This window comes from Falco rusticolus, chromosome 1 (assembly GCF_015220075.1).
Source record: "Falco rusticolus isolate bFalRus1 chromosome 1, bFalRus1.pri, whole genome shotgun sequence".
Classification (NCBI taxonomy): Eukaryota; Metazoa; Chordata; class Aves; order Falconiformes; family Falconidae; genus Falco; species Falco rusticolus.
The window spans coordinates 13,511,526-13,525,211 of record NC_051187.1 but is presented as its reverse complement, the minus strand read 5'-3'; the positions used below and the strand labels follow the sequence as shown (position 1 = coordinate 13,525,211).

The following is a 13,686-nucleotide window of genomic DNA, read 5'->3' as shown; positions in this document are numbered from 1 at the left end:
TCCATGTGCCAAGCCATGGCATGACTGCTGGAGTGAGGAACGCCAGAAACCTTCGATGCCCAGCCCTGGAGCCAGGGTTTGGAACTGGTGCACTGCCCGCTGTGGCAGCCCCAGCCTGCAGGATCAGCACCCTTGCAAGGAGCCGTTGGCTCGGCTGCCCTCGCGGGGCTGGAAGCAGCTGCCCAGGATGCTGATGCAGCAGATCAGGGCTAGCAGGAGGGAGGAGGAGAGCAGGCACAGTATGCTCCGTTCATTAATGCTTGCAGGGCCTGCTCTGCCAGCTGCCTTCTCCATCACAGGGTAATACTGAACACTCTCCCCGTGGTGCCGGGAGGGCAGCTGTGGAGGAGGAAACGTGGGCAGGGAGCAGGAACATCATGTCCATTGGCCTTGCAGCAGAATACCAGCGCCAGGCTGGAAGCAGCCTCTGGACTGGCTTGAAAATCTGTCAGAAGGGACAAAACCCCCACCTGAGCCTGGCTGTGCCCACAGCCCCTGCCAGCCGAGTTGGAGGGGAAAGCCCTCCCTGCCTGGAGCATCCCAGCACCTCCAGGGAGCCTGCCCCAAATTTCAGGGCTCCTCAGCCGGGGGGTGCTGCTGTGTTGGCTCCTTTGCAGCCAAGGGGCAAGAGCAGCCAAACTGGGGGCTGTGCCCCCAACCATGTGATGCTCTGCAAGAGGAGGGCAGCATCCTGCAGCCAAAAAACGGAGGAGGAAGGTGTTAGGGCAATGCTGGGAGACTCGACAACCAAAGAGGACACTACAGCACCCACACCCCAGGCACTGCTCTTCTATAAGAAGCACAGCCCAGAGGCAATGCAGGGAGACTGTTTCAAGCTGTGGGGAGCAAGGGAAGCGTTGCCCAGGGCCAGGTGGCAGCAGGAGCTGCTGGAGAAGCAGGGACCTGACTGCTCCAGCCACCAGCCTGTGAGCCAGCATCTCTCCACAGTTGCATGCCGACAAAGAAAGCCTCCTTGCAGGAAAAAAAATAAAAAGGCAACAAGGAGCACTGCAGGGAGACCATGCACATCATTATCCAGGAGCATCTGGAGGACACTTGACAAGGGACGCCCAGGCCAGCTTCTGTAGCAAACAAAGATTGCGTTGCTGCTGACATCGGCAAGGGGACACATTCAGCAGCAGCTGCCTAGCTCTGAGGCTGTGCAAGGCCAGGAACGTGCCCTGCATTCCCTGCCTGCTCCTGCTTGCAGGCGGGATGGACCCAGCCCACTCCACAGCACATCCCATGCCTGCTTCTCTCTGAATCATACCCCTGTGCAGCTTGCCAGGGGCTCTGGAAAGCCCAGCGCCCGCCACCGCAGGTTTAAAATCCAGCAAGTCATTTACCTTAAATAACAATGCAGCAATACATCTATCTTGGCTTTTGAGCTGAAACATTTGTTGGACCATTGGAAACATGCTTTTGCCCTTTAGTTTCCATGGCCAACAAGCAAGACACCTGTGTGTGAAGGTGACTCTGGCAGCAGAGGCTTTGGACCAAAGCAGAAGCGAGGGCAAGACTTCCAGGGACATTTTGGGCACAGGCAGCACTGACCATGGACAGTCTCCCAGGGGAAAATGGCTCAGCTGCAGGAGCTTGGCATCATGACCCCAAAATACCCCCTCATGGCTCTGCCACCACATGAGCCTTCTCTCAGCTCTATGGGAGAAGGAGGCCAGGCTCCCCATCACAGCATCATCTGGTTTTCAGCTCATTTCCAGCTGTTTCCTTTCCGCTTCTTCCATCCACGGCACAAACCCCTCTGAGCAATGGGTTTCCCTTCTTGGAAAGGACACGAGAAGGCCATGGGGCTGGTGTGTCCCTCCCCCTTTCCTTAGTTGAAGGGACAACCCTGGCACCTATGGGCAGGATGGGGACAAATGAGTGCTCCACTCCAGCTCTGGGAAAAGGGCAGATCCCAGGCTGCAAAGCAGGAGGAGAAAATTGTCTTAAACTCCTGAGCCCTGTGTGTTGCCATTTATGGCTGCACTTTCTGCTCCAAGCCTGATGCAAGACATTGCAAGAGGGAAAGAAAGCAGACAGGAGACAGCCAGCCAGAAAGAGAAAAGCCAGGAGGAAAAGGGGAAGGAAGAAGCCTTTAAAAAAAGAATAAATAATGTTGGGCAGAATTTAGCAAAGCAGCTGCTATGTCGGCAGCTCCCTTTCACCCCACCACTGGGGCTCTCCCATCTTCCTGCCAGCCAGAGAAGCAGCTACTACAGAATAAGAGCAGTTTTCCTGGCCCAGGGGATGGTCCTGCCAGCCCTGGGGTGCCTGGTGAGGACGTGGCACTTCGCAGGTCTGGCTCCCTGCAAAGTGTGGAGAGTATCTGCTCCCACCAGTGCCCCTCACCACGGCGGGCAAAGACGAGCCTCGGAGCAGCCAGAGCCCTGCCAAAGCTCCGGGCCCACCCAGCCCTCGGCAAGGGGCCAAGCAGTGTCAGATCTGATGAGAAAAACACCGGCACATTGCATGGTAGGGTGAGGAGTCCCAGCTCAGCAGCACCCATCCCTGCAGGGACCATCACACCCCGACACAGCATCCCCAGCGCTGCACCCAGCCAGCCCATCCATTGCTCTTCCCTTTTGTCTCCCACCTCTGGCAAGCAAACACCACAGGCGCCGACACTGGGACATCCCCTTGCTGCCACAGACAAGCCAGATGGCATCCTTGGGCAGGGAGCGAGGGCAGGCAGCACAAAGCCCCAAAACAACCGTGCCCCGTGCTACATCCCAGCATCACAAAGGGATGTGCCTGGGATACAGGGGAGGGCACGACGTGTGCACAGGCTCCTTGCAGGGGTGTGTGACACATGTCCTGCCTCGCTTCCCAGTTTGCGGCCTCTGCAAGAGACAATGCATTTGTTATCGGCACAGACTGCCCTGGGCGACAGCCGGGACACATCCCAGCAGTTAGGAGTCTAGCCAGCGAGCCCTGCATCCCACCAGCACGGGCCACGCTGCTGCCAAGGCTGCAACAAGGGGTAGCACATCACCACATCCCCCCCCCAGCAACACTGTGGGATGACGGAGCTCCTGCACAGACCTGTGGCAGCGCAGAGGCAGCCTGCGCCGCTGCCAGTTAAAACCAGACTAATTAGACACCCTCTCCCCTCCAGCACTGGGTAGAGGTACTAGAGGGGGAAATGCCGACTTCTTAAATTTAAGAAGGTACCTGCTGGGAGCCGGGTGGTTTGTATTTCTGCTGCCTGGCATGTCTAGAGGCACAGGGAGCCCCCAGGAAGGCACAGATCTGGGGAGGGGGCGGGGGGCAGAGGGGGCATGGCGGAAAGGTGCTGGGAGCTTTGTAGAAGAGGCAGGTGACATCCCCTTCGTGCCTTTGCTATCCAAGTGACAGCACCGCACACTGCCCTGGTCAGGCAGGGTTTGCCTGACTCCCTGGCCAGGACGAGCTGGGCACCTCCAAGTGCAAGGCTCCCCCTTGCTGGATCACCTCCAGAGCTGTCCCCTCTGTCACCCACTTGCCCCTGCTCTGTTTGAAGCCACCGGGGCTGCAGTTAACCCTTGGCAAACCAGCCAGGCTGCCATGCCCGGCAGAGAGCCTGGCACTGCCCGCTCTGCACATCCAGAGCATTGTGGCCAGGATGGCACCCCGGCAGAGGGACTGACCACCACTGAAAACCCTGCCCTGTCCTTGCCACCTGCCACTTCCAGAACAGAAATACTCATTACAGAATTGAAGCTTTCTGACTGTTTTCGCAAGAGCGAGACTCATCAGCTCCAGCGATGCCGAGTTTCCACCCAACAGGTTTTCATTAGGGAACGGCTTTGACAGCACTGCCTCATCTGTTAACAAGCTGGGGATGGGGATGAGAACAGACAGCGACACACTAATTAACTTTTTTCAGTGATGAGAGCCAGCAAAGACAAGGGGAACCACTACCAGCAGTTAATGGGAACAAGGACTTCTGGGCTTCTTTCCCTACTCTGCCACGGCTTCATTTTATAGCCATGGGGACAATGCCGTAACAGTCCGTTCCTCCCAGAGAGGGGCAGGGAAGCCTCGACCCACACTGATTTTACCAGCCAGTTTCACATCACAGGCTGCCCTTGTGGGAGGTGGGAGCAGGAGGGAGGCTGAGTCACGCAGCTGCCCCAGCAGATACTGGGTTGCACAGGCCGGGAAGAAGGGAAAGAAGGAGGCAGCGAGGTGCATGGCTCCAGCCAGCCATTAAACACGCCAAGACTGCTCTCCCCGAGCGGGTTCATCTATCAGCATTTTGGTCGAGTGGTTAATGGCTGCAGTGATTCCGAACCAGCCTGGCACGGTATGTGCTGAGCAAACAGGAGGGGGAACAAAAAAAGGATAGCAAGCTCTCCAACTCCCGAGCATAGCCCTCTGCTTGCTGATGCGCTGAGAAGCCCTGAGCCTGCAGCAGCCCGGACACCCCGCAGCTGAGCGGAGGGCGGCCTCTGGGAGCCTCGTCTGCTGAGTCACATCAGGGGACCGCAGGCTGCAGCCGAGCCAAGGCGGGTTTGATAGGGCACATATCCACCAGCAGCCAGCCGCCTGCAACGCACTCGCTGCTCTGCCCACGGGCAGTCCCGTCCCTGCCTGTAACATCTGCTGGGGTTTGGCCTAAGCTATGCTGGAGGAGAAAAATGAAGCAACTCTGAGGATGTTTGCAGACAGCAAAACCAGGGAACCTAGGGGAGACTCTGCGGAGCTGCGGATGGTCTCCCCAACTCTGCCTGCAGGATCAACCCCTGGATCAGCAGCCCGGGCACTGCTCCCAGCTCACATGTGTGCGGTGCCTGCTGGAAACGCACGTACATGCTCCGCCGTGCCACCCAGCACCATGGGACTGCCAGCCTGTGCTGAGCAGTCCTGGCAGCTGTGGGATCACGCGCGGGCCAGCACTCCCAAACACTTACTCAGCAGTGAGGAGCACCCTTCCCCCTTCCCACTGCTCTCCACCACCATCCAGATTGCAGCCACTGCCCGGTCCCTGTCCTTCCCAAAGAGATGCTGCCCAGGTCCAGGGTGACTTGTCCTGCCTTGCTCCTACAGTGAGGTAACCATTTCCCAGGGAGAAAAACTGGCCAGGACCCTACTCAGTTCCAGTCCTGCCTTTGCTCTGCTGTAAGAGGGGCTGAGGGCAGTGCAGCAGAGACCCCAGCCCCACAGAGCCCAGCCAGGCTTCTGGAGGACACAAGACCCCCTGTGTCTTGAGTAAGGGCTCACCTCCAGGCATGCAAAACCCTGTTACTGCACCTGTGCCAGAGCAGGGATAAAGAAGTGGGGCCCCTCTCCAAAGGCAACAAGCATTGCAGCAGCATTCGTTCAAAGAAATCAGGACTGAAGAGCAGCCAGAGGGGAGGAAAAGCATTCCTGAGACTCAAGCTAGAAAGACAGCAAAGAAACCTGTGAGCTGTGGCACCACTGGATATGGCCACCTGTCCCAACAGGGTGCTGCACCTCATCAGAGAATGCTGGGTGCACCCCAGCCCCTACAGCAGCTCGGGCTGGGTGGCCAGCCTCAGCGCCGAGCTAGCCCAGCCGAGACCCAGCCAGCTAATGGCAGCCCAGGGGCTCTCCAGCTTGACAGCGATCCTGGTACTCAAAGGCACCAACAGATCATGCAGCAGAGGGACAGATGTGGCTTCCAGGAAACTGGGAGGAGGCTGCTCAAGAGCCAGAGAGTGCTGGGAAGGGGAGAGGGAGAGCTCTGAGGCTCAGAAACAACAAGGAGAGGCAAGGAGGAGCACAGGGAGGCAGACTCAAGCCCCAGCCCAGAGAGAGGGTCGGGGCTCAGCCCTGGGCATTGCAGAGCATCACGGTACAGAGGGGGCGTGAAACGCCCTAGGACTTGCCCAAGGCCATCCAGTGAGTCAGTGGTGATGCTTCCCAAGACAAGGGCTGTCTGCGCACTGCCCAGCAGCCTGGATACAGTTGCTGAGGATTACAAATGCTGCTAATAATAGCCAGCAGGCACCTGGGCCCCAGGCCTTGAGCTCCCCAACCGAAACACGAAACACGCTGCCTGCACACACACAGACGACACATTGCTCCCCGATTCCTGAGCCACCCCATTACTCACTTCTCCCCACTGGGACAGGGGGCCGCCCCAGGAGAAAGCCACCGCTGCAGGGAGTTCAGACACTTTGGGTTGTCACCGAGTCCCATCTGAGCTGGACAAGAGCTGAGCAAGCTCTTTCCACGGATGCTGGGTCACCTTTTTATTTTTAAGCAAGATCCGGTGCCGAAGGAGGATTTACCGGGTGTTTATAGGCATCACTGCCCCCCCAGTTCAGCCAGGGGTCAGACCTCGGGGCCAGCACCCTGCTGGCTGGGGAGGGAGGGGGCAGGCTGCCCCTTCCCCCGGGCAGGCCAGGACAGCTGGCGGGGGACAGGGTAAGGGCCCCGCGATGGCGAGGGGACCGCTTGGCGCAAGGGGATGTGGATGGGAAACAAACACACGCGCACCCCCAGTGCCCGGCTTCGCTCTCGGGAGAGGGAAGAGCCCCCCCGGGGCAGATGTGCGGATGGGGGAGGCTCACACCCACATACGCTTCTTCTCCCCCAGATCTCCGCTACCTCAAGATTTTTAGGAGTATACCCTAGGGAGCGGTGGTGGACAGGAGCCAGACACCCCCCCTCCCCCCCCCCCCCCCCCGGGGACAAGGGGCTTGTCCGCACCGGAGGCCACAGCCCGGCTGCCGGCACCTCTCTTCTTGCAGCGGAGACCCCCGGCCGCTGCTCCCCCTCCCGCGGGACGGAGGCAGCCGGGTGCGGGGGGTGGGGGGGGGGGGGGGGGGGGGGGGGGCGGACAGAGCCCGGCTGCGGGGACCCAGCGCCCCCGGGGCCGGGAGAGGCTCCGCAGGGAGCCGCCTTACCTCGCTCTCCGCATCCTCCCGCTGCCCGGGATCCCGGGGCTCGGCGGGCGGCGGCCGGGGGATGCTCTCGGCCGCCGCGGGGCTGGGCTCGGCCGCGGGGCCCGGCTCGGCCGCGGGGCCCGGCTCCGCCGCCGCCTCCCGCTGCTCGGCAGCCGCCTCCTTGCCCGCCTCGCCCGCCCCGACCTCCTCCACCGGCACCCGGCTCCCCTCGGCCTCCGGCCCCGCGGCCGGTTCCGCTCCCGCCGCCTCTTCGCCGCCGGGGTCGCCCTCCCGGGTCGGCTCGGCCGCTGCCGGCTCCTGGGGCCGCTCCCCCTCGGCGCCCCGCAGCCTCACGAAGACGGAGGCGAGGACGAGGGCCAGGACGGTGAAGAGCAGCGGCACGGCCAGGTACAAGTCCACGGCCACATCCATCCTGCCCTGCTCCCGAGCCCGCCCCGACTGCGCGGCCGCGGAGGTGCGCGGTCAGCCCGCTCGGCCTGCGGCGGGGCTGGGCCGGCGCTCAGCCGGCTTTACCCGGCGTCACCGCCGGGGCCCTGCCCACCGCCGGGCCCCCCCGCTCCGGCTCGGCACCCACCTCCTGCACGGAGCCGGCGGCCAGCGCCGGCCCCCCCCGCACCCCCAGGTGGGGCTGGGCGAGAGGGGGGGCGGCGGGGGGGGGCTGGCGCTGCCCCCAGCCCGGCTCTGCCCGATGCAAGCGGCTGGCTTGGGACAGCAGGATCTTTCATTAGACACTGCCCTGCATCCAAAAAGTCATTCCCAGAGCGTTCCACACAGTCGCTGGCATCATTCCCAGCTGTTTGGCTTGGGAAAGTCTCTGTCTCCTGGGATGCTCGCTGTGGGCAGACAAACACCCACAGCTTGGTGGGCGGCAGCTGGCCTCCTGGAGCGCTTAATGGGCCACTGCACCTTGCTAGCCCTCGGCCGGGTGGTGCAGGAGCTGGCAGGGCAGGGGAAGGCTGTCCTGGCTGTCCTGGCTCTCCTTGGCCAGGAGCATCTGCCAGTGCATCTACGGCAAGCTTCAGGGCATCCCTCCACCTTGCCCGGGAGCTGTGGGTGAGACCAACGGTGGCACGTCTGTGCCATGAGCTGCTGTTGCACCCACCAGGTAAACTGGGTGCTGAGAGAAGCTGGGCTGCGAGAGCCTCCCCCCAGGCACCGTGCTGCTGGGGTCTCTGAAAAACAGGAGGCTCAGAAAACAGGAGGTGCCCAAAGGCCATCGCAAGCTGGCAAAGGAGACTGGCCGAGGGTCTTCCAAGAGTCCTTCCAGACTCCGCCACCAAGGATTTCTGATTTCCTGCCTCTTGAGACTGCTGGGAGGATTAGCCAACCTTTTACAAAGCAGGCTGAAATTAGAAGGCCTAAGCTATTCCTGCCAGGGTAAAACCAGCGCGGAGCTTTTGCCCAGCTGCGCATGAGGAGAGCAGACGTGGGAATCCGCCCCCAGAATTTCCTCCAGAGAAAAGGCTTTGGAGATATTTCCAGGAGCAGAGTTTTTTATTGACTGGCTAAAAACAAAACACGAACAAAGACGGGATTAAATCCCCAGGATGGGAGGAAGGAAGCGAGGCCATGATCCTCACTGCCATTTGTCTTTATTGGTAATCCTATCAGGCAGGCAATCGTTAGCGTATGGCTAATTGTATTCTTAGTAACAACCAACCATGGTACTTATCTTCCCTGCCCCTGCATACTTTGCATTTCCTGGGCCACGATCATCAGAGCTGCTCTAGAGCTCAGCCAAAACATCTAGAGATTGCCAGCATCACAGCACTGTTTGGTTTGGCATCTTTTTTTGATGTATATTTGGTCCCTTCTCCCTCCCTGTCCAAATCCACTCTTTGGTTTGGTGAAGCTACCAGCTTCCAAAGGTTTGACTCACTAGATGGAAGTAGTGGAAAAGCTTGAGGGATGTGACAGTCAGGTAGATATAAAGGGATATGAATAGGTCTGGAGTATAGTGAGACCAGAATTCTCGCTCAAGCTTCTGGAAGTCCCTTCCAGGGGCCGAAGGAGCAAAGAGCCTCAGCCGAAGGATTTATAGCAGAGCCTGTCTGACAGGACAGGCTGACTGCTGATTAGAGCCTGGCACAGCCTCGGGTATGTGATACATCACCGTGTGTTTGGAGAGGCGATTTGGGAATCAGTAGTTAATCAGGTTTGGGTTTATTTCTTCTAGTTTTCTAAATAACCTTGGAGCTGAGCAGACCCACCTGCAGCAGCCATGAAGGCATCGACCCCAGTCCAATGCATCACCTGCTTTCGGAGACTTCCCCTGAGCCCTGGAAATCGCTCACAGCTGGAGACAGAACCAGGGTGGGGACACTCACGGGACTGGGTCTTTGCTCCTGTGTTCATGCTGATTGTCTGCTTTGGGGACAAAGAGGGATTTGTGGCAAGACTGCCAGAAACTGGCCACTGTGGCGTGCCAGTAGGGTGACTTGGGGTGTTTTGGCCTTGCACACATTTGCAGCTGTCACACTTCCCTTGATTACTGCTGACATCCGGGACATCTCCTGCTCTTTTTCCCTGGCACCATATGTTTTGCATGGCTCTTGGCTGGAAGTCTGCTAGAGGGTGTTTGCCCGCGCAGGAATGCAGTGGCACGTGGCTTGCATTAACCCAGCACAGAGATGGAGCGCTTCAGCGCATACCTCCCAAGAAGGATTTCTCAGTGCCTTAAAATAAGAGGCACCGGCTCTCACGGCTTCTTTTGTAGTCGAGGTGACTGGCGGGGGAACCAAGCAGGAGCTGCAGCCAGAGACGACCGTTGGCGGCTTCTGGCTCTGGATCTGCAGCGATTCTCTATCAGGCTGCTGGAACCTGCCGCACTTGTAGGCGAGTTGAGAACTGCAGGGCTCAGACATCTCTGAAAAACACCACCCCTGGTCCTGAGAGCAACAGCAGCGTCACGGACGCACCTGCGAGAGCCGCTGCTCCAGCCAAGATCGCTTCATACAGCAGAGAGGTGGCAGAATCAGCAGCAGGGCTCAGCCCCCCACATCCAAACCCGGGGTGACAGCTAGGCCCTCCTGCAGGATGCGATCTGAGGGTGACGACCCCCCAGGGAGAAGCCAGGCCCAGCAGGTCCCGTGTGACAGTGGTTCGTCCCCTCGTGGCTCTCCAGGGACACCCGGATGGAGTAAGCTTGCCCCGACGCAGCGAGGCTCGCACTGCGGGGGGCAGGGGGCATCTGCCGTGGCTCCCCCACCAACCTGCGAGGTGAGATTGATGCCGCCAGCTCCTGCCGGGGCGGGCGGGGATGGAGCCGCACGCCAGCTCCAGGCCGGGGAGCTCTGCCCTGGCCCTGCCCGCCGGCTGCAGGGGGCTGCCGCAGGCGGGGTGGGGGAGGGCAGCCCCCCATCCCCCGTACGGCGCCCCAGCAGGGGCCAGGACCAGCCCCGGGCCGCGGCGCCAGCCCCGGGCCGGGAAGCGGCGTGGGGACGCGGCGTGGGGACGCTGCCCTCTCCCGGGGGACGAGCCGCTCTGCACCGGCCGGGGAAGGGGCTGCCTGGGCGGCCGCTCGCCGACAGCCCCGGCCCCGCACACCAGCTGCTTTTCGGGGGCTGCCAGCCCCAGGCCGCAGCGGGGGGATAAGGGGCTGGGTGACAGCTGAAGAGCTTCACCAACAAAGGGGAATTCCGGGCAGCCGCGGTGACAACTGCTCCGGGAGGCAGCCCCGCCATGGAAAATGCTGGGCTGCAAATTTGCCTGCAAGAGGGATTGGGCTGGGTTGGGTCCCTGCGGTCGGCGCTGCTCCTGGCATCCCGGGCGTAGCGTGCCCAACACGCGGGAGAGCCTTCCGCGGGGACGCTGAGGGGCCGATTCACCACGCCGCATGTTACTCTCTCCCACAGCACCTGAACTGTGCAGGCAGTGGCTGCTCCCAGGTTCTCTGCTGACACAGTCGCATCCCTCCCACCCAAAGCGGGAGTCAGCTGAAGCAAGCTGAGCTTCCATGCCCCTGTCCCCAGCCGTAACCCAAGCACGGGTCAGCTGTGAAGCGAGCTGAACAGACACACGCTGGTTTCCAGCAGGGAAAGCAGCAACTGCTGGTCTGCACAGACCTTAGCGACTTCAGGCAGCGCCTGTTCCGTACACGCTTCTCTGTTCCCAGGCCCTCCAAGAACCCAATTCCCCTCACGTAAAGCTCCAGCACAGACTGGTCTTTGTAACTGCTCCAAACTCAAATTATTTCTGCAACCCCCAGTCACGCTCCCAGTCACCAGTACTGCTTTTTTCTTGCCAAGGACGGTAACATCCTCTCCGTGTTGATGACAGAAAATGAGGAGCTATCCCAGGAAATGTCCCCGTACTTGCCCTGTTCTTCAGCCAACACAGGCTTGGAAGTCACCAAACGATCTGCTGTTCCTGTGTTTTGTCGCACCTGGTGATGTGCCAGCTCTGGTGCTGCAGTGATGCTCAGAGAGCTGGTTCAAGTCACAAGTGGCAGCAAACAAAACATTGCAAGAAGAGTTCAGCTCACCCAGAGGTCTGAGCCAGCACAAGGGCGAAGGGTGGCTGTACCTTGCTCCCTCGGAGAGGCCCTGCCAAAGGAGTGACCCTACCAAGCAGCTCTCCTGCGAGTGCCTGTTTCTATACCTTCTCCCTAAGCTCCCGTTACCAGCCCCTCTGCTCGCTACGTCTCTGGTCTCACCCCTACAGCTCTTCCTCCATCACATTAAAACTCATTTTCCAACCTAATCCCTGAGCCAGGGCAGGCTCCAAGTTGTTGTTGATCTTCAAAGTTCTGAAGCAGCTGGATGATTGACCTTGCCCTTGAAGGCAAGCTGATAGTCTTAACAGTGAACCAAAAGCTCATGGACACTGGCGGCCAGTCCCGCTGAAGAAAGGCACAGCCTTGTGTCCACACCAGGCAGCGCTGCATTAGAAAAGCAATTCTGAAATGCTCCTCCCGCCCCCCCGTACGCCCTCCCGGCTAGCACAGCTGGGACATGGCTGGACCAGCTGCTGCTCTGCCAGCCACCCTCCTCCTCCTCTTGCTGGCAGGCAGCGCAGACGGTGGCAGCCCCCCAGTTTCAGGCCTTTCTGTTGAACAAGAGGACACACAATGGTTACAGACATCACCTACAGCTGGGAGCTGCCAGCTCTCAAACCACAAGGGACATGGAGCCGTTATTTCCTTTTGAACACATTCCCAATCAGCTCTACCTGCCTCAGTTTGTACTTCTCCAGACCCAGAGGAAGCGCAGTCCTGCACAGGAGTCTTTTATATGCCTTGGGGAAAAGAGATGCTACAAGCTTGTTAGTTCAATCCCAAACCAGTCTTACAGCATGTAGCTACTTAGTGCCGCACCTAATGCTCAAGTAGGAATGCAGCCCTGCTCTCTTGTCACTTGCTTTCCAAGTGCCACAACAGAAATGGCAGTTACTTGCTTTCGCATCAAACTGGAGGGAAGGAGCAAGAACATCAGCAAGGGTGCAGCACAGCCAACTCGACCTCCACAATCCCACTCAAGTAACCTCATCCATTGGCTCCCCAGTAGCAATTAAAAAAAAAAAAAAAATCAGTATGCTGTCCTTGTTGAATTGAGGTATTAGGTTGCAACTGTCACAAAAAGAAAGATAGGTAGATAAGTCAGAGGAATACAAATAAGTCAAGTCCAGATTGCAAGGCCACAGCAGCACCGAAGGAGGTACCAGCGGTACCTGCAAATTAGGAAGAAAAACTGGATTATCTTGAAGCTGGGAGCATGCAAAATCGCCTCTCTTGGGAATTAAAAGCAGAAGATATATGTTATAAAAGTATTTAAACAATGGCTCCACATAGCTTTCAGCCACCACAATTCATACCATTTTCTGGATTTGGGTCTTCTTAAATGCCAAGCACCGACGTGCCCAGAGCACCCACAGAGAACAGGGGCTCGTTTGCTAATTGTGACTGCTTGGCTGCATCCAGCTAGACAGCACCTAGCAGAAGGCATGAACAGGGCACGGGGGCAGATCTTCTGGACAGCCATTGGAAAGGAGGGAAAAAATCCCTTTAATTTTTATAGGTGACACCAGAAGAGTGTTTACATCAGTTTGGGAAGGACAGAGGTTTATGCAGAAACGAGCAAACTTACTGTTGCCATAAAACCATTTACTCTGAGGTGTTTCTTTTACAAAATATTAATATAAGTATTTCAAAAGCTTCCAGGCTGCTGTTCCATACTCAGCTTATTTACCTACAGTTACCGGTTTCAACAAAGCTCACTAACAAAATACACAAGTTTTCCCACTTTCTCAATCCTCATTCCACCACACAGCCAAACTCCTTAAGAGGCAGCTCCAGACACCCCAGAGCACCCTCGGAGGTGATGCTCTCTCTGAGCTCCCAGGTATGGGAGGACGGTTGCTCAGCTCCCTGCTCGGAGTCCAGCCCTTCCACAGCAATCCTCTGCACTGGGCGCCTTATCTAGAAGCTAAGTTGAAAGCAGCAGGCAACCCCTGGAAGATGAAAACCCCTCTCACCAGTACGAGGTGGCAAGAGAAATACAACACAACGCTTCTTGTAATACAGCACGGAGAGGACAGGGAAGGGGCAAAAAGCAATCTGGTAACAAAAGCTACTGACACAAACCTTTTCCCAAAGCCACTACAGCCCCAGCAGCTTCCAATACACACCCCACCATACAGACATACTAATCACAGCGTGTGAGAAAGAGCTAGAGAAAGTCCCCAAAGCACCCCCATAGCTATTACCTAAACCCCATTTAGCACACTGCAGTACTTGGTGAAGCAGAGGCATACACCTCCAGTTTTAGTTTGGTTCTTTCCCCAGGTCATGATATGAAAAAAAAAAAAAAAAAAAAGTGGCTAGCCAACAGGA

General features: G+C 58.4%; 1 protein-coding gene across 4 annotated transcripts in view; it reads right to left on the bottom strand.

The window, feature by feature from the left end:
* The window catches only part of MXRA7 (matrix remodeling associated 7), a 29,419-nt gene extending 22,008 nt beyond the window's left edge, over positions 1–7,411 (bottom strand). The window contains exon 1 of one of the 4 annotated variants that reach the window (XM_037410675.1): positions 6,858–7,411. In XM_037410675.1, coding sequence (XP_037266572.1) covers positions 6,858–7,268 — 411 coding nt within the window. In that variant the 5' untranslated portion in view covers positions 7,269–7,411. The remainder of the gene's footprint in view (positions 1–6,857) is intronic. The other 3 variants (XM_037410649.1, XM_037410667.1, XM_037410658.1) reach the window with 3 other exon arrangements.
* Between the last annotated feature and the right edge of the window lie 6,275 nt (positions 7,412–13,686).